Below are 20,185 nucleotides of genomic sequence, written 5' to 3'. Positions count from 1 at the left end.
TTTTATATATGATTCATATCAGGATAAGTTTGCATGGAATCCATTTATACTGTTATATGTATAATAAATTGGCTCCAGCCTTTACATTGCAAAATTACAATTTTTCAAATATAGAAAAATCAATTTAATGTTATATAAATTGCGCAAATGTTACAAAACGTTTTTCCGTCCAGTAATGTGTTATTGGGACCCGGGTTTCAGCATTCGTGCTGGTGCAGTGCGCGCCCTTCCCCCTCCTCGGACAGGGATAAAAAGAGCAAAAAAAATCGATTGGGAATAAAATTCAATTGTACTAGCTAAATGCAGCAGCAAGCGCGTCAATAGTCCATTTGTCGGCCACGCGCGAAACATGCACTGAATTTGAATGGCGATCGTTAGGCAAAAGCGGCTGGCTGGACAAAAGGAGGAAATGCCGATTTGGAAGTGCAAACTGGCGGCGGCGCCTTTATTGAGCAATAAAGGCAGGCGTCTAATAAAAATTTCAATCATTGCCCGCCGCTGCCGCACTGTTTAAATCGGCCGCACGCTGCTCCTCGGGGGCCACAGGACGCCGACAACCCATTAAAAATGGAGGTCATTGTGTTGGAATACATACTATGTCGAAGAAAACGGCGCAAAAGCATTCACGTCGGAGTGGGCTAATCTGCAAGAGCACAGATGCGTGTATGTTATATGGGATTTCTGTGTTAGGCGCGCGGCGGGTCAACGAACGACATTCGAGATTGGCAAAGCTGGTGTTGGGAAAAAAGAGACTGGGCAGCCCGTTTTTGCCCCCAAATCCAATTCCCTTCTTCAGCTGCTTCTAAAAGAGCAAGCAATCCTATTTAGCACGTCGCAAAAACCTCAACGTGGGCTCGCAACCGTACGTGCGTGTCGTCTGCAAAAGCTTGACATTCATGTCTGCGATTCAACGATCTCACCACGGAAAATTTGAGTTGGGCCCCGATAAAAAACGGTATTTCTTCTCTCACAGACGTTTTGATAGCAAAACCGAGACAAATGAAATTATTTTGCTCATAAAACAATTGAAGCAAGCCGTTTATAAAGAATTCCTTGCCACCATTTTATGATACATAAAAAATGGCAAGGAATTGCGAAGAATTTTTTATTTGGGACGAGAAAGATGAAGGAAGGACATTAACTATTTTTTTAAAGAAAAATCGCAAATATTTGTAATTATATTGCTTTTTTACTGTCGATAACCGTTTTTTGTACCAATAATTATCCAGTAGAGAGACAGATAGAAATGAAATAAAAAAATTGCATTTTAGGAGCAACAGAGGCGACCCGCCAGCAGAAAGAGTGGCAAGAAATGTATGTATGAGAGAGAGAGAGTGCGTGAGCCCTGCTGCTCTTGACGCCCTCGCCGCTTCCTGCCTTATTGATTAATAAAACTCGGTTGATCAGAGTCGTCGTGGCCGTCATTCCAGCGACCGATGCTGTTCGATTGCTTCGCCACTCGAATCTCGAATTTAGACGGCGAGCCACGAATCACGCCATTGTGCAAATTCGCTGCTGCCGCGCTGTCGGCCGCCGAGTGAGGAGTGAGTGAGAGAGAGCAATCCATCGCGTGCCCACGAGGCATATATTATCTCGGGACCGAAACAAGGATCTCGCCCCCGAGGGTGGGGGTGTGCAGCATATAAAAAGAATCAGAGGGAGGAAATTGAATAAGCAGAACGACATGCAGCAGCAGAAGAGGACGTTGGCTGTGGTGGCGGTGTTGGCCGCCGCCGCCACTTGTGCAGCAGCGGTGAGTGACACGCTCTCGCTTCACTAATTAATTAACCGCGCGCTTCTTGCTTTTCATTTGCATTTCCGAGTACTGTCTGCCAAGAGGCACGGCAAGACGCGCGCTGCTTCGTTAAAATTTTGCCCAAAAACCACCACGCGGTCGGGCCGCCGCGGAGTTTTCGGTTGGCTCACCATTAGCCACTGCGCGTTTGCTAGCCGACTGGCAGCTCAAACTTTGAAGATTTTTGCTGCCTCATTCAAGCAGTTTTTAATGAATGCGTCGCTTCGTCGCGGCAAATACCCAGAAACGGGTAGACTTTAACGAATCCTTCGGTTTTTATTAGACCTATATTTTCTCTTTCCTCTTTTCAATGTCAAAAGTTCAGCCCCATTGCAAACAGTTAATAAAAGCCTCGTGCTTTTCATTCGCATCAAGAATTCAATTGAAGGCCAATTAAGCAGCTCTCTCTTTCACAAAAGTCCCAGCTATTTGACGTATTTTGCGTAGAACATCGAGCTTTACTCAAAATAGAGCAGATCATCCAGAACACAAGCCTTTCTTTAAAATTTCTTCTTTATTTTTATCCTAAATCTAGGCTAAAACGGTCGACTATTTTCTAAGCTTCCAATCGTTGCGAGATTATCAGAGCATGGATTATGCAATTTTAACCATACATGATATTATCGTCTAAAACCGTCTACAGCTGCCGAAACCCTCTAAACGCGTCTAAAATGCGTCTGGAACTAGTCTAAAACCCTCTAGATCAGCTAAGCTAAGGTAAAGGGTATGTATGGATATAAAAAGTTCAACTCGTTCTATAAAAAAGGAAATTATCTTTGATTTTTTTGCCATATTCAGTTTAGACGGAAAATATGGACCTAAAAATGCTTTTTAATTAGTGAATTTGGTACAACTCTCCTAAAAAATGACGAATTTCTTGAGATTTGGACAAAAACGTAGGATTTGTTACAAAAATTTCTAAATTTTAAAGTAAAAACATGTAAATTGAGCTGTAAAAATGTCTAAATCGGCTCAGAAATTGTCTTTTTTTACGGAAAATCGTCTAAAATTCTAAGTTCTACATGGTAAAAAGTGGCGTAATTTAAATAAAAATCAGACGAGGAAAGGAAAACGAAAAGCTAGCAGAAAACCGATAATGTTGATTGTCATCGCCATCGCGATGCGCCTGCATGAAAAACTCTGAATATTGATTTCCTTGGGTATTTTTCGAATTCCTTTTTTATAAACAGGAACCAATCGGTCTTATAATTTATAAATACCAACACGCAACAGAACCAGAACTTTAAAATGGTCGGATAAATCACGCGCATCTATGTCATATAGAAGAGTTAGTTAACGTTTATCTTAAGACCATAGCTTGCAAATGAAATGAAAATTGCGTGTTGACATAAAAAGCGCTTAAACTCATTTCAATTGTCATCTTGATACTGGTACAAAATTAATAGCTTCAAGTTCTGCCAAATCTTTAGTTATTAAGTCAAATAAAATATGAATTTGAATTAGGCAAATTCTTAGCACATGTGCTATGCAGGTTGCATACAAAATCAGTTTCAAGAGGCGTCGACCTTTTCCGACCATTTAAATCCATTAAAGAGCCGTTGCTGGAAATTTATCGTTGCATACTAATATCTCAATAGATTTGGATTTGAACGAGCTTAGATGCTATCTGCGCGTATAAAATGCTCTGATTTACGATCAGAATAAAGCGTAATTGCGCTTATCTTTTGCATGACTCGATTCAATAAATTCCCTCTGGCAATTGTGCGCCTCTTTGCAGCCTGATATTAGCAGAAGGTTAAGTCGAGCGAAATGCTCTCTCGCAGTGAAGCAAGTGGAGTGAAAACTAGCTCGCGATCATCTTTGCTTTCAGACGCCGCAGGGTGACAGCATGATCAGGGACATGGAAATCATCAGAAAGTGCAACTATACATCACCCGTGGCAAAAGGTGCAGCCACGCACGAGATTTGGTGGATGAACTCATCTTTTTCTATGATTTACAGACGTGCTCAACTCTGCTTTGATCAACAAAATCTTGCTGGACGCAAACAACTACGCATTCAAGGTACAGATAAGGTTTTTTCTCTGCTTTCATCCCCCACGGTTTGAACCAACAAATTGGCGTATACATTTCCGGGGGGTTGCTCGCATTCGAGTTTTTTCGTCCAATAAATCTGTCAAACTGGTCGCCGGTGGGCATAAAAGCCTTCGTCAGCAGGCAGTTTTGACTGCTGCAAACAAACGGTGAGAAACTTGAGTGAAGAGGGATTGGCCCCCAAAGCTGAGCGAGAATTTGTCGTCGCTGTCCCTAGGGAGGAAAGTGCAGCAGCTATACAACCCCTTTAAACAAGGTTAGGCACGTGTCGCCTGCCCCCTGAGCCCATCCTGCTCCGAGGACAAACTGAACGGCTCTCCTTGCAGATAAACGTACAACTTTGAGCATTTTTGTTTTTAGATGTCTTTCACCGAAAACAAAGTTCCAATTTTATCTAGCTTCCTGCTCATGAATGGGGCAAGCAGAAGTGAAACGACCGGAAAACGCCCCTTTCCTCCCTTTTTCTCCGACCTGACTGGCCTCTTTGATGGCTATCTCGCCAGGATATGAGCACCGACTGAAATATTGCGCTGCCAAAGGGGTGCGAAAGATGGATGCTCGCATATAACTCGAACCGCTCCATTTCACTATCACGTATTCAATGCTTTCGTGAAACATGAAACTGTTCTGCGCACTGATGTGCCAGTGAAAAATCTCAACCATTTTTTATTCGGTGCCTCTTTTACGTTTGACCAAATGAAATCCAATAACTGGAGGCTTACTTGAAAAATCTTCAAAAGATAAATTATACCAAATTTTAATTAAAATTGACTTCATCCTCGTTGCTTTTAAATCTTTCTCTTTTAATAGTTCACTTTGACAAGTTTCGGAGGGAATTTTTAAAGCAACAAGGATGAAGTCCGTTTTTTATACACAACCAAACTCGAGAGTGTCAACATTTCAACTAAGATAAATTTTGCAATGGTTCCCCCGGCACATATCAAAATTGTAGGCATATAGTAGTAAAATTTGTAATTTAAATCAATTCCACCAACTTGTTGTTTCCATTTCAATATGTGAATATTTTTCATGCCTATAGAGGGACATTTTTTTCCGGTGATTTTTAATGGTCAGGTGCAGAAACGTGGTGCTTTTTATGACCTACCGGCTAAATTTTTATTCCAGACTTCAACTATTCCAACGTTTCACATCCCGGTCAGTTGGATTTTTTCAATTTGTCACAAATCCATCGAAACCCCCTCGCACAAATCGAACCAATTCCATTTACTCGATGATTTTTTCTGTTCGCAGTGTTTCCTGCACTGTCTCTACAGAGAATACGGATGGGTGAGTTTCCAGCGATGTCGTTTTCGCAACTTTGCGCACCGGGAATTGGTATTACACGCACGGGGGAAGACGATCTGCACGACGGTTATAATTCTAGGTCCCAGTCGGCGCAAGGCAGATGGCGAAAAGAGAGACTTTTCTGAAATAAATGGTGGCTGGCAGCAAGAGACGTGCACACACAATGCCGCCCACGCGGCCTAACTTCATGCCTCCCCACCGCCGTCCGCTTGAATAATACACGGTACCCGTTTTCGCGAAAATACAAACGCCAGATGATGAGTTCGCCCAATGCTACATTTTTAATCGATAATTCGTCCGCGTGAGCAGCAGCATTCTGCTCTCTCTGCCGTAGAAGGAACAAAACGCGCGCGCCTGCAACACGTATTGCATGTGCGAGGTGAACACCACCGCCGCCGACCAAGAGTAGAAATAGCGCGCCTGATTGTGCGTGGCAGGCTGAATGGGCGTGAAGAGAGAGGGATGATACCCCCAAGTACCAACCAGCAGCTCACTCTCTCTGTGTTTACAGGAAATTTGGCTGTCACGCCTAACTACTTTCTCAAGTCGAAAGCGCGTATTTCGGGGCGCTCTCACTCCTGGAAAATGAATATTATTGTTCGATTCGGCCTACCGGAAAGGGTGGGGGCTTCTTTATGGGGAAACTAAATTTAGGGCGTATTTAACGTTTGCGCGAGCGACTCTTTTCTAAATTGTTTACACAGACATTCAAAATCACATTGAAAAAGATTTTAAAACAAATCCATATTGGGTTCACATTGTTTATTTCATCCCAAATAATTTCTCAAATGGTCATTTGTAGATTTCCTCCCGTTTTTATAGAGTTTATGCTATCCTCAGCTGAACCTGTATCTTTAAAAATTTCCACTGATCAATGTTGCTATTTTAAGAATTTGTCTTGAGATTTGAAATACAAATCCCATGTGAATATTAAGTCGTCGACATAGGAGCCGTTTTTCATGGGAATATTATTCAACATTAAATCGGATATATGCATGTCGACGAAATATGGGCAATCCGAAATTAATGGTCTTGCCTTTTGGACGGGACTTAATCTGCATCGCAAGTGAACTCCGCTCCACTAAACTTTGTCATTTGCTCCAAAATTTCAGAGTGTCACAGCTCGGCAGTTTATCGGCCTTTTATAAAGCGGATTGAATGGAAATCGGGTATGATTAATGACAACAACCCACGCTTTCGGACACGTATTACACACGGGAGACCAAACGAGAACGGGAGAGAAAGAAAGCTGCTCACTAATAAAGTGCTCAATCACTGCCTCTATGCATATTCATCTCTCGGTGGAGGCGCTCGCGGGACGGTAGGAGAAAGAGGCTTGTCGATATTTTGCAACCTCGGACGTTTTTTTAATCGCGATTTTGGAGAAAAGGGTGAGGGCGATCGAGCCAGTGACGTGTGCTGGATACTTTTAAAAGAATTTAAACTGCCAGATCAATGCCGGCGCGCAAAATTTTCAGCGAGCGGCGCGCTTGAGTGGAGGAAATGTACGCTTAAATGGAGATCAATTGGGAATGGGTATTGCGCACTGGCGTGAACTTCCAGGCACATTGCCGAGTGAGCTGCGTCGGATGAAACTTGTTGATTTTAACTTTCAGCGAATTACATTAGCATGCATTGCTCGACGCAGGCGAAATTTAATCAACCAATTAAGCTGTAAGTTGCAGGGCGCGCTCTAAATCCAACGCCGGAAGCCTCTTGGAGAACTGTGTTTCATTCAACGCATGTATAAAGTTGCTAAATATTTTTGAACAGCGAGACGTTAGTTAGCATTTCAGATCACTTTCACGCGTAATATTAGCATATAGTCAACAGAGGTCTTTTTACGTTCTGTGAGAATTGATTTGTCTCTGAACATTCTAATATTCCGTGCAAATGCACACTAAAGAGGTAATTATTGGCTCACGGCACCCTGAAAGAACGGGAATTCACTTTTCTTGCGTACATTCAAAATCTGACTTGGAAATTAACGAATATTTGTCTAAAAATTTAGCTCTGTAGATGTAAATTGACTTCACATATTTGAGCCTATGTCCAGGATTGTTAATTCTGGCAGGGCCTGAGGATTATTATGAATTTTTTTACTGAAACTAGGCCACATTTGACCGAAAATCCATTGAAAAAACACCAACTTTCCCACATTTTCGGGGTTTACGGGCACTTGAATTTCGAGTTTTAGAATATTTTAGTTTTCTCAAAATCGGTTTAAATAATTCGTAGGAAAAAAATAGACGTCATCTTATGTAGAGCACAAAAAATTAGGTCGAGTCAGCCAAAATCTAAAATTGCTTTTTGTCTATTTTTGTATTAAAAAAAATAAAAACTACAAATTTGGTACTTTTTTTAGTTTTTAAAAACAGGTTTTTACGGCCCAATCCTAGCTTGTATTGGTCAGATTTTCAAAAACTTCACACCAATATAGACTAATTTAAACCTCCCCAAGATAGCCGAAATAGTTTAAGGGTGCAAACCCTTGAACCTCCTTTTAGCACCATAAATAACGTTGTATTTTAAAAACAATTCTGTCTGAACCTCAACTGAAATGAGTGTTTACCACCCTCAGATATCTATAGGGGAGATCATGACATCATGACGAGTCAAACGATGCTCAGTTTTGTAAATCTGATGTTTATAAGAGCTTAAGATTTAGTGAAAAGCGATATTTTCTTTCGGAGATAAATAAGATCTGCTTAATAAAAAAATATGATATCTCAATCTCGGTTTCCAAGAGTAGCAAAACGAAACTAATTTCGGGTGAAATTTCCTCATAGACTCATAAGTATAAAAAGTCAACGTATATCTTTTAATAAATAAATGGCGAGTTGGAAAAAATGTGACAGATCCGCCCGCTCCTGTTCCACTTCGATATTCCTGAAATCCAAGACAGTTGGCCCCATAGCGGCTGGCTGTTTGATGGGTTTTAGCTCCGCCGTTCGATACGAGAGCTTGGTAGCAATGAACAAGAGCAAAGAGCCTCTTGTCGCTGAGCTGCCGCGGTGGCTGGGCCGCGGCGACGGTGACTTACATCAGTGAAATGAGAGAGAAACCTGCTGAAAACTTTTAATATTAAAACATAAAAAGCAGTCCCTCGACTTGAAGTGGGCGGCGAACGGCGTTTCATCAGCCGCGAATAAAGGGCCCTAATGGTCGGTCGGGCGCACTGCTTTTTGCCCAGCTGCCCGCTCTGGGATCAATCTTGTTAGACGTACGTGTAATGCCGGTCCAATGGCCGCGGTCTGGGCAAAAAAAACACCAGCCAGTGGTGGGGGTGCTCGTTAATGATCTTAAATGAGCAATCTGTTACAATTGACAGATGGACCATCGCGGCGAATTCCAGCTGAGGCCAATGAAAGAGTTCTTGCACGACGCTCGCCTGCCAGTCTCCGTCATCCGCAAATTGCTGCTTTTTTGCACTGACACGGGTAAAATTACATTAAATTGTTGTAGCGGCACTTAATTAATTGAGGGAAATTCAATTACTTCTTTCGGCCTCAATTGGCTCCATGCTGATTTTTCCGCCAGAGCAGCCGCCCCCAGGGACAGAAAGGTTATTTGCCTCGCTATATTGTGCGGTATATTCAAACACACGCGCTAATGCTTTGTTATACATTCTATTCATTTGCATATTCTTGAATTTCAATTTAGTAAATTTAGTATTTTTTCTTTCATATATTTTAATAATTACAGAAGTCCACAAGACCGCAAAATCAATTTCATTGAGTGGATAATTTTTTGCTCTTAGACAATTATTTTAAACGATACAGAGTAAATTAAAGCGTCCTGATTTTATTTACATGGCACCAACAGCGTTCGAGCCAGTGTGGAGGAAAACATTTTATTTGAAAGTTAATTAAGTATAAAATGTTGAATTTTGTACTATTTGTTTAATTACAAGTTTTAATAATTCAGTGATAAATGCATCTTTCAAACTTAACTTGAAATTTAACTCGGCACATCGACTGTATTGGTTCTTCCCAAATATTTTATGAATTTCATGTCTCATTCATTATGCAGCGTTTCAAGACAAACACTCCCCGCACAATGCTGACTTACAAACGCTTTAATTATTAAAATCGAACGTCTGTTTCAATATCGAAGACCCCCTTCTCGCTGAGTGATTCCATTTCCTTCCACCGCAACGCGCACCTGTCACAAAATTAATATGTATTTCCTCTCTGCAGAATCTAGGGACAAGTGTGACAGAGCCTACGACTACACCCAGTGTTTCTGGGGCGTCGTGAAAAAGGTGAGATTTTCCTCTCTGCGGAGCATTTTGCGGACATTTTTCTCTCTCTGCTCGGTTGAAGCATTTCCCGACGGGGTTGATTGAATGCATAATTTAGTCGTGGCCGGCGGCGCACAATAAAGTGTGTTCATGGGCACTTACCTCGCCTGTCTCGCTTTTTTCAGCCGCACCACCTGGAGGAGAGCCAGGAGCTGGACCAAGACCCCTTCGGCGTAAGCGATGACTTTGAAACGCCTTATCACCTGCTCGGCGACGAAGCCAACTGAAATCGATACCGCTCTAATCAAATGACAGCACCCACGCAAATTTCCTCTATATACTTGTACCAATATAATTAATCAAACTTCATCAGCCGCCATACTCTCTATAAATTATAGCAATTTAAGAATGAAAATACGTATATGATTATTTCGTATCTTGTGTACGTCCTATTCCATCTTACTTAACATTATACAACACGGTTGACACGTTTTTCATTTTGTCATGCCAAAAGCTTTAATTTGGTCATTAGATTAAACTGATGGCCGTAAAATGTTTATTATTTAATTTGTGGAGTTTCGTAATAAATTGCTTTAAGTCAGCTTAAAATATGTGGTGTTTTAATTGAAAAAATTGAAAGATATATTAACATTTCTCAGAAAACCCTAAGAAACAGTTATCAAATAATTAAAAAATAAGTAGGAAATAACACAATCACATCAAGAAACTAGCCTAAAATAATGAAAAACAGTTTAGGAAAAATTGCAACATTTTTGCCCAAACTATTGTATGAGTCAAAAAAAGGAAGTTTCAAGAGTTTATTTTAATGCAAAATAATCAAATTATTATTAAGAAAATAATGAAAGTAGGCGAGTTGAACTCAATTATCATAATCTCCCCAATAATAATGGACAAACATGTCATTTTAATGTTTAACAATCGGACACTTAAAAATATAAATTTTTCTATTTTTCTAAAACCAAAGAAAGATCAGTAAAAATAATGTAAGAGCATCCTCGCAAAAAATAATGTTAAAAATCCAAAATACTATCAAATAAATCTCGGAAAAGACAAAATTTTAAATTTTTGTTCTAGATGAAGCAAGTTGTAAGATTAGTGCAGTTTTTATCTTCCATGGCGACCAAAAAATAAGATTAAGAAGGAACACGCAACTCACTACTGTCAAGTGAACTTAAAATAGGTAATTTTTATGTAAGACCAAGAACCAAGACGTATAGAGACCTAGGTCGTACTCATTTTACAGTGCAGTAAAGGAGTAAAGCCAGTCGTCCTGGTAGCGGTGAAATTGCGCATCGCTCAACAAACACTCAAATTTTCACTGTCGAATTGATTTTCTTTGCAACAAGGAAATTTACGTTTGGTTGTTGAGATATGTGCAATTCAATCTTTATTAGGGTAATAATTTAATTGGAAACAGAAAAATTGAACAGAATACATAACGCACGTCAGAAACGATAAAAATATATATCGTAAATTTTTTACAAACCTAATTTAACAAAATAATTAGCATTTTTTTATTTATAAACACTCCTAAATCATCTTCGCTCTGTATCCCCATCGGTTGGCCCTGGTCGTCCGATTAGAAGGTAGATACTACTTTTGCTCCCCATAAGGAAGGAGCCAGGAGCAAGTAAGGAGAGTAGATACCCGCAACGAAATTTCCCGCCTCCACCTCGTTCGCGCGCACTGCAAGCTATTCCTTGCGTCCCTATTGGCGGATACCTCCTTGAGCGCCGAGGCTGGACGAGACGGCCATTTTTCATAAATGGCGGAAGGCCGTTGTTAAATCGGCTTGTTTTATTGAATTTTCTCGAAAATTTCGTTGTTAACTAAATGCTGCAAAAAATGACTGGCGAACCAGAAGATAGGGATACAATTTGCGACTCTTTGGTAACCCAATTTTTCTCTTATCATCGTTTTAATGTTCCTTGCGCGCCGTATTTGCTGAAAAATGAAGTGCAAAATATTGTCCATTTGCCATGCGGCAAGCTCAAATTGCAAGATAAAACAATCTGTTGTCTCCTTGGGCCGCAGCTTGATTTTACCTGCCCTTTTTTATGATCATACCTCTAATAATTGTTTAGTCGAGTTTGTCAAATATTGGTCTGATTATTAACACTCAACTTATTGTCCAGTCTTCACTCGTGGAAGGATGCAGACTGCCCGTGAAAATGAGCAACAGCGACGATTGGCGTATGTTAATGCCCTCCAAGACCGTAAACTTTGTTCTAAAATAAGTTTTAATTATTGCAGCGCTAGCAGAAGTTATCAGCATACGGGACGGAGAAGGAACAAAATATTTTTATGTTCACTACATAGACTGTAAGTTTTAAGCAAACATAACACTCTTCATGGCAGATAATGGATTAATAATTAATTTTGCTCCTTTTAGTTAATAAAAGACTTGATGAATGGGTCACTGAAGAGAGACTGGACACCAGAAAAGTTCAATTTCCAAGAAAAGATGGTGCTTCAAGTCAGTCTGGTTTGCAAACTCCTAAAACTCGGGTGGAGAGCACTGCCCCTTCAAGGCCAGAAACTCCTCCTAATACGCCAGGTGAACTGGTTAATGGAAATGCCCTTGCGGCCGCACTCAACAAGAAACTGACAAGAAAGCGCAAAATGCCATCAATAGAAGCTGAAGTAGGAATTGGACATTTTTGTCTTAACGAGACAAAACTTAATTTTCCTTCGTGCTCAGGTTGCACCTGAAGTAGTGGTGCCTCCACCTATTATAGGAAGTGGAGCACTTGTCACGAGCGAACCCATGGGTAAACGAATTTCTGGCAGTTTGGTTACCCACCACAGTGATGATGTGGTTACGAGAATGAAAAATATTGAGATGATCGAATTAGGTCACAAAAGAATCCGTCCGTGGTATTTTTCTCCTTACCCTCAGGTATAATTGAACTTTGGAGATTATTTTCATCAAGCTAATAATTTATCTTCACAGGAATTAGTCAATCTCCCCTGTATATACATTTGTGAATTTTGTCTGAAATATCGTAAGAGCAGAACTTGTTTAAACAGACACATGGTAAGTTAAATTTTTTACACTAAAGGTATTGTGTTCAGTTATAATTTTTTAGTTACATTTTAAGGGTTGGGAATTTTAGTTGTAGACCCGAAATGAGCACAAATCACATTCAAATTGCATTTGAAGCCACACTAAATCGAAACCTTATCTTCAAGCCCAAAAGGGTAATTACATAAACGCGTGAAGTGGACTTATTTGCCTGTGAAATTACTATTTTCTGTCAAATTTTAATTTTTCCGGTGGTTTTAGTTAATTTAAAAATTACACGAATTTTAAAACGTGTTCGTTTTTGAAAGAGGTTTTCTCAAGTTTAGAAGAAACAGACTTAGCCTTTCCCCGTTTAATTTACAATTTAATTGGAAACTTATACTATCGAAATCGAGTTTCACATTCTTTAATTTTCTCATTTTATGGCCAACCTTTTCTAATGCTTATGCTGAAAAAATTTGCTTTGATGAGTTGGGCTATTTATTTGTCTTGATTGTACAGGGCAATTTTTTATTAGATATAATTGATCCTGATTAGCTATGTAGTTGACTCTTATATTGTTTTGAATTTAAAATCCCAAGTCAAATCAATTACCGTTGAAATTAAATTATCATATCAGGTGAATCCATCTGGATTGGACTCTTGTACTGTAAGAACTTTGGATAAATGCAATGTAAATATTTAAGCATTTAATTCCAAGAACATCTCTTTGTAAATGGGGTAAATGGTTGAAGAAACCGCTGAATAATGTCAAATTAGTAAATGTTTAACTCGCTCAAATTATACATTTAATTAACTAAAAACTGAAATGGGACCACTTCGAATTTTGATTGAGATTTTGTTTGCAGAAAAAATGCAACTTGCGGCATCCTCCTGGCAATGAAATCTACAGGAAAAGCGCAATCTCCTTCTTTGAAATAGACGGCCGTAAAAACAAAGCTTACGCTCAAAACCTGTGTCTCTTGGCCAAGCTGTTTCTCGACCACAAGACTTTGTACTATGACACAGACCCATTCCTTTTCTATGTGATGACCCACTATGACTCTCGAGGCTTCCACATAGTAGGTTACTTCTCCAAAGAGAAAGAGTCGACCGAGGACTACAACGTGGCTTGCATTCTGACCATGCCTCCATATCAGCGCAAAGGCTACGGCAAACTGTTGATTGAATTCAGTAAAGCATTGCTACTAGGTCCCTTTGTCAGCTTCTCTGATTGTGCCAATTTCAGGTTACGAGCTGTCCAAGTTTGAGGGCAAAACCGGATCTCCAGAAAAACCACTGTCTGATTTGGGCCTTCTGTCGTACAGAAGCTACTGGTCGCAAACCATTTTGGACATTCTCGTTACTCAGAGCCCTGTAGGCGATAATGAGAAAGCTCAAATAACAATTAAGTATGAGAGGCGTCTTGATTTTTTTCCTAGAGTTTTTCATCACCTGCCTTATTCGCACAGTGAAATATGTGAGATGACAAGTATCAAGAAAGAGGACGTGATATCCACCTTGCAGAACCTGAATCTAATCAACTATTACAAAGGACAGTACATAATCACAATAAGCCAGGAGATGGTCAAGAGTCACGTGGCTGCCATGGAGAAGAGGTCGTTGAGAATAGACCCCAAGTGTCTGCACTGGACGCCCAAGGACTGGAGCAAGCGCGCGAAGTGGCTCGAAAAGTGCTAGTTAATCATGGAACTGAGACTTCTATTTATGTTCTACAGTGCGCATTCTCTTGTGTCAGGATTATTTAATCCATTAAATAGTGCTGCCAGCATAATGTGTCAAAATGGAAATTAGCTTTAATTGAAACCATTTCACCTTATCAAAAAGAAAACGGAGTCAGACCAAAATTTTTTGGTCCTTCCTTACAATTAATTCTCCAAGATTTTCATCTAAGTAATTTATTGACTAGAAGAATAATTTAATACGATGTAAAAGTACGATAGTAAAATCTCTAGATGGATTGAGAATTTTTTCTAGTATCGTATGGCCAGTATTTTGAAATACAGTAATAATTACTACTTTGAAAATAAATTGTCATTTTAACTGGTACTGGTGATAGTATTTTAACATTTTTAAAATGTCTACTGAACGTTGAAAGTCCTTGATTTTGTGCAAGTTAATCTCTATCTCATCTGCCCAGAAATTAAAAAATTATTTTGTGTTGCGGATAAAATTCAAGAAATTTAAATGGATTTGGAAAATTCCAGTAAATTAAAAAATAAAAATAAATTTAGGAACGCTCAATACAGATAATATCGAAAATTTTAATCTTGAAGTTAAAATCCCAATCGCGCTCGCTCGCTCGCGCTTCTCCCTATCCCTACCACTCAGTATGGAAAAACTACTTGACATCAGTTTGACCACGCCCCTCTTGTGAGTCGTCGCTTTGGTATAAATATTATCAGTTCATTTGACATTGGTATTGTTGAACACTTGTTCCACTTTGCACTACTGCGGAGCGGTACAGGGTCCAAGCGTTTGACGATGTCAACCAGCGAGAGCAACATCTTCGACCGTGTGGCCAGGGACATATTTATCCTTACCACCAGCAAGGATCCGATTTCCCCGTCGCAACCACCGCTGGTTTACGTTGAAGATGTGGCCTCAAGTGTTGACAGCCAAGTAGGTCTCAGTGCTAATTTGCTGGCCGAGGCTGTCCTCGAAAGGCTTTTACTGCCTGACCCTGGGGCTTTTGTTGTCCCTTACACCAACAAGGTGTCACCAGAGACCGTGCAGGTCAAACTCGTGCTCTATCTTTTCGAGTCGTGGCAGCGCCTGCAAGCATACAATGTTAAAATCAGGTGAGCACAATGAATTGCATAAATTTGAAATTCCAACAATTGATAATATTTTATCATTTTTGTTCATATTTGCATTTATTTTTCTGGATACATATAGCAATGTATCAATGGGGCAAAATAACCATACGTAATAAAGATAATTTTGAAACTAATAATTATTTTTCCTTTAAGCCCCGAGGAAAAATCTGAAGTGGAGAGCATCATTGTTCGGAATGTTGCCACTGGTTTGCTACAAAATGAGCTTCACCCAACTCAAAACATTCCTTTACAAATTTTGCGGTTGTTATGCGAGCAAACATTCGAAGAATGCAGTAAGTAGTATACAAAAAGATTATCTTGAGTTAAGTTCACACGATTTTTTTAGTAACGTTTATGACCTCACTGGCCAAGTACATCCTGAACGAAGATGCTGAAGCAGGATTGGAATCGTCAATGAACCTTGTGCTTAACAACCTTTTCCATGAGGTCGCGAAGTCAAACATAACGAGTCCAAATTTCACAAATCTTTTGAGGGCTACTTTAGTCATCATCAAGTGCAATCCTATTTGTGCGAAGCTGGTTATCCAGCACAAACTTGGCGAACTCACCAGGGGCAATAGCTGGAACGGCACCTTGCTTGGGAAGCTGCTCAGCCTCAGTTTTGTTCCAAGCACCATCGGCCAAGACAATGAAGTTTTTAGGGATGTCGTTAGAGAGGTGATTTAAACAATAATTTTAAAGAAGCCAATTAAAAATAAAATAAATACGATAATATCCACAAGCAAAACAAATTGAACACAGTAAGTAGTGGAAGTATAACATACATGATGTTTACAAATTAAAACTGAATTAAAACTTAATAAGACGGTGTTATCTAAAATTGTAGAAATTATGTAATTGCATAAATGTGCAATAATTTTTCAATTTTGATTTAAAGATTGACTTTTTCAGAGATTTTAACCTAAAATCCTTTTGTAATGATGCTTTCAGCATAGTCTGATGGCCTCCAGAGAGGGAATGGTGAGACAGAGTACACAGTCCCTGGTTGACGGACTTCACGGGATATTTGAAGCCCTCCTCAGGAGTTCACCTGACAACCGAAAACTCTGCCTCAACTGGCTATGGGGTTGTGTCGAAGCAAATAACTCGCGCGCTAAAATCATGTCCACCTACGTTGCTGAGGACCAGCTTGACTTGCTCAATACAATCTCAGATGGGTTTGCTCTCAACTTGGAGTTCCTTGTGCTCCGGTTGTGCGAGCCCTTCTGTAAAGTCCCAAGCAACAGCCAAGAAGACACCTTCAACAATAAAATTTTAGCCATTGATCCCACCTTTTGCGCGGTAGAAAGTGGGCCATTCTGCCGAGCCAAGTGGTTTGAGGAAACGTGCCTTATGCCTGTCGACACTGACGCAGAGGGGAACAAGGTTTGACATGTTGCTGCCAATCTTCAAATCGTATATATTTCCAATTTACCAACTTTCAGATAAAAAGGGTGCATTCCAAGAATTTCAATTTCATAACAGAGTGCTTTTTCCTGGCGCAGAAAGTGATTGAAATAGCGTCAAAACCGTGTCGCAGCAGGCTGTCAAGATTGATACATGAAGCTTCAAGAATAGAACAGATTAGCTCGATTGTAATTAACAGTTCCATTTCCTGAAATTGTCTCATTCAACCACTTTCTCAATATCTACAATTGATAATTTGATATTTTTAAATTCAGGAAAGCTTGGCACCGGAAGCAAGAGAAAGGTACAGACACGGTCTGGATAGGATAGCTGCTCACATTATGTGCTACAGAGTTCTCTTGGCAGATCCTTATTACATTGACCTGTCCTCCAAATTGCACTCTGCAGCTGCTCATTGGGTTGTACAAGTGCTGCTGGATGAAACCCCCTATTCAGAGGATAGATCAAGCTTTGCCCCTGGTAAAATTCTTATAATCTATCAGAATGAAAAACAACCATCCCAGAAAGTTTGCACAGAGGTTAAAAGTATCTGTCAGGAATAATCCTGCAGATTTTTCTCATTATGGTGTCAAAAATGTGCTAAAAATTAACAAGATTTGATAATCTGTTTTTACATCTAGTGAACTCATTGGATTGATGAAATTTCGCATGAATTAATCTTAACTTGAGTTTTTTATTTAGTTAACAAGTTTAAGATTTAATGGTTTTGCCAGAAACTAAAACGTTGAGTCAAAAGAGCTTTTTGTCAAGCTATTGAAAAAAGTACAATTTAATTGGGATTTATTTTTGAGCCTGTAGAAAATTTCTGTTGTAACAAGGTAATGTTCTACTGCAATAGTCCTTTATTTGATGACTCAAATTGATCAATGTGTCATTTTTATTTGTACTGACTGTAGTAGTTTCTATTTATATAGTCCGGAAAAGTTGCGAGTGAAGTTAATATCTAAGAAATTATTTTCCTTTCTCACAAATAGATAAATCACCAAACTGCCGACTCACTAATTTTACCACTTCTATTCTGCCTTCTTCACTCATCTCTACTTGGTTGCAGGAATTCACCGGAAAGTGGTTTTTCCCCTGCCAGGCGAGGAGTTCGACACAATCCGTCCAGCCCGCACTATGCAATACGTTCCTGAAGCTGTTGTTAGCAATCTGGAGTCTTTCATCACAATGGGTCCCCAAAACCACCCTGAAGCCTTGGAACGCACATGGCTGACGTGGCCAATCCTGACCATGGTGGTTGCCTTGATGGGCTCCCCCTGCCGCGTGAGAAACCCTCATTTACGTGGTGGTTTGGGCCAAGTACTTGAGTCTCTGCTGCCCTGGCAAAAGGGTGAGGAAGAAATGCTGATGGAGAGGAGAATTTTCAACCAGCCAGAGGTCTCCAAGTACCAGAGAGAAAGACTTTTCACCGAACACCCCTTTAGGCTACAGGTGGGTGGAATTTTATAGTTTTTATGTGCATTATGTTGACAGATTTGTTCACAGATTGCAGAGGCCATTGTTAGCGTTTATGTAGGAATTGAAGTCACTGGCCAAGACCATTTCGAACAAAAATTCCAGTACCGGACGCCGCTCTATGTGGTTCTAGACCACATATGGAAAATTGACGACTATGTTGAGAAATTTAAGTAAGTTTTCTAATAAGGTTTGAAAATAGTATTTCATATTTTTGTTTTCGCAGGGAGATGGCTGCTCATGCTGAGGCAAACATGGAATCAGTAAACCCCCCGGTGTTTCTAAGATTTTCCAACCTTCTTATCAACGACTCGGTGTTTTTGCTTGATGAGGCTATCACACAGATGGCAACTCTCAGAGAAAAGCAGGCGGAAAAGTACAAAGCCTAAAAACTCAATTTAGAATCGCTAACTAGTAATCTTTAAACAGGGATTCAGGTGCTTGGGAAACATTGCCTGACGCGCAGAGACACGAGAACAACAGAAATCTCGAAATGATAGGCAGAATTGCTAGGTACCTTGTTGATTTTTTAACTCTCTGGTTGGTGTGAATAATTCTTCTCTGACAATCAGATATTACAACGTGATGAGTTTAGAGACCATAGGAACACTGCAGCAGCTGACCAAATACATCGATTCCTTGTTTTGCCATTTGACAATGGTGGATCGATTGGCTGCCATGCTTAATTACTTCTTGCACCGGCTGACAGGTCCAAAGAGCAAAGAATTAAAAGTAAGCAAGGCGCATTTTCTAATTGTTCCAACAATACTAATTCACTTGTTCTAGGTATCCAACATGAAAGAATGTGGTTTCGAGCCAGGCAATCTTGTAATAGAAATCAGCAAAATTTACATCAACCTGCACCACTCAGAGGAGTTTTGCGCTGCCATTTCTAGAGATGGCAGATCTTACAACAGTGATCTTTTCCCAAGGGCCGAACATATACTCAGTAAGTCTCTTATTCTAGCTGAAATATTGTCTCTAACCGTGCGGGGAATCTAGGTCGAGTTGGAGCTGGAAATCTTCTGTCTGATATCCAGTTAATAGCCCAAAAAGTGGCCAAACACGCAATACAACAAAGCTGTGACGATGAATTGCTTGCTGGGGCGCCAGACGAGTTTCTTGATCCGATCACCGCCGCTCTCATGATTGACCCTGTAATCTTGCCGTCATCTGGAGTTTCCATTGACCGTTCTGTAATCGCTAGGTAAGTGCAGTTTTTTTTTGCAAATTTCACACTGAATTGTCAATCCTCTAATCAACCACATTCATTTTCCTTAAAAATAACTGGCATCCATAGTTTCCAAAGCTTATCATTAATTATCAACCACTCAAAGAAATTAATGTTACAAGGAAATATTTCATGCAAATTAATAGCCTTTATCGCACGAGATTTATTTATTGAACTGCTACTTATGTAGCGGATGAGTAAAAATTTTTCAAATGAAGATTTTTAATTGATTTCTTATTGCAGGCATTTGCTGAGTGATCAAACTGATCCTTTCAATCGTTCCCCGTTGACGATGGAGCAATTGAAACCAAATACCGAACTTCGACAGAAAATTCAGGATTGGGTCGCCATGAAAAGAGAAAATCTTGCGCAACACTACGCTGGGAATGAATGAAAGGTGTCGTCAGTTTTATATCCTCAAATTTTTAAATGAGTTTTTAAAAAGCCTGTATATCTGTCTCCGTAATGGTTATACAAAGACGCTGAGTACAAACACACGTGGAACCAACTGAGTAGAAAAGTGTACAATACAGCAATAATAAATTTGCAGCGTTCTTTAAAACTGAACACATCTTTTTGGGTTCGTTCTAGAGCAGGAAAACATTTTATAGCAAGTTGAACTGTGTTATCAAAAGGTCAGCTAGCGCTTTGACGGTCCAAGGTTCAGCCCTTTTTTCCAGCTCTGTGGTAGCAGCGCCCACACCCCAAAGCAATTTCTCTGTTGAGATAATTTTTTGCTTTGCAGCGCGGCGGGCGGCTCCAATAGTATCAGTGCTCATTCCAACTGTGCTGTGCAGATAAGCGAA

General features: G+C 40.0%; 3 protein-coding genes across 3 annotated transcripts; all 3 read left to right on the top strand.

Annotated features, from left to right (window-relative positions):
- The first annotated feature begins 1,402 nt into the window (after positions 1-1,402).
- Positions 1,403-10,006, top strand: LOC135943264 (uncharacterized). Its single transcript, XM_065489718.1, has 7 exons — positions 1,403-1,753; positions 3,627-3,702; positions 3,758-3,819; positions 5,101-5,136; positions 8,486-8,594; positions 9,354-9,418; positions 9,583-10,006. The coding sequence occupies exons 1-7, from the start codon at positions 1,685-1,687 to the stop codon at positions 9,682-9,684; spliced, it is 519 nt and encodes a 172-aa protein (XP_065345790.1). The 5' UTR covers positions 1,403-1,684; the 3' UTR covers positions 9,685-10,006.
- A 1,148-nt stretch (positions 10,007-11,154) lies between these two features.
- Positions 11,155-14,227, top strand: Tip60 (Histone acetyltransferase Tip60). Its single transcript, XM_065489735.1, has 9 exons — positions 11,155-11,308; positions 11,554-11,611; positions 11,672-11,740; positions 11,811-12,061; positions 12,120-12,317; positions 12,372-12,455; positions 13,292-13,616; positions 13,672-13,834; positions 13,895-14,227. Exons 1-9 carry the CDS (start codon positions 11,252-11,254, stop codon positions 14,121-14,123), a joined length of 1,434 nt encoding a protein of 477 aa, XP_065345807.1. The 5' UTR covers positions 11,155-11,251; the 3' UTR covers positions 14,124-14,227.
- A 601-nt stretch (positions 14,228-14,828) lies between these two features.
- Ube4A (Ubiquitination factor E4A) lies at positions 14,829-19,946 on the top strand. Its single transcript, XM_065491890.1, has 14 exons — positions 14,829-15,244; positions 15,416-15,555; positions 15,609-15,940; positions 16,214-16,648; positions 16,708-16,857; positions 16,945-17,149; positions 17,742-18,124; positions 18,179-18,321; positions 18,375-18,524; positions 18,578-18,661; positions 18,721-18,880; positions 18,935-19,097; positions 19,151-19,355; positions 19,623-19,946. The coding sequence occupies exons 1-14, from the start codon at positions 14,928-14,930 to the stop codon at positions 19,771-19,773; spliced, it is 3,018 nt and encodes a 1,005-aa protein (XP_065347962.1). The 5' UTR covers positions 14,829-14,927; the 3' UTR covers positions 19,774-19,946.
- The last annotated feature ends 239 nt before the right edge of the window (positions 19,947-20,185 follow it).

Source organism: Cloeon dipterum, chromosome 4 (assembly GCF_949628265.1).
Source record: "Cloeon dipterum chromosome 4, ieCloDipt1.1, whole genome shotgun sequence".
Classification (NCBI taxonomy): domain Eukaryota; kingdom Metazoa; phylum Arthropoda; class Insecta; order Ephemeroptera; family Baetidae; genus Cloeon; species Cloeon dipterum.
The sequence above is the reverse complement of the archived record's forward strand: the minus strand, read 5'-3'. Positions and strand labels throughout refer to the sequence as shown.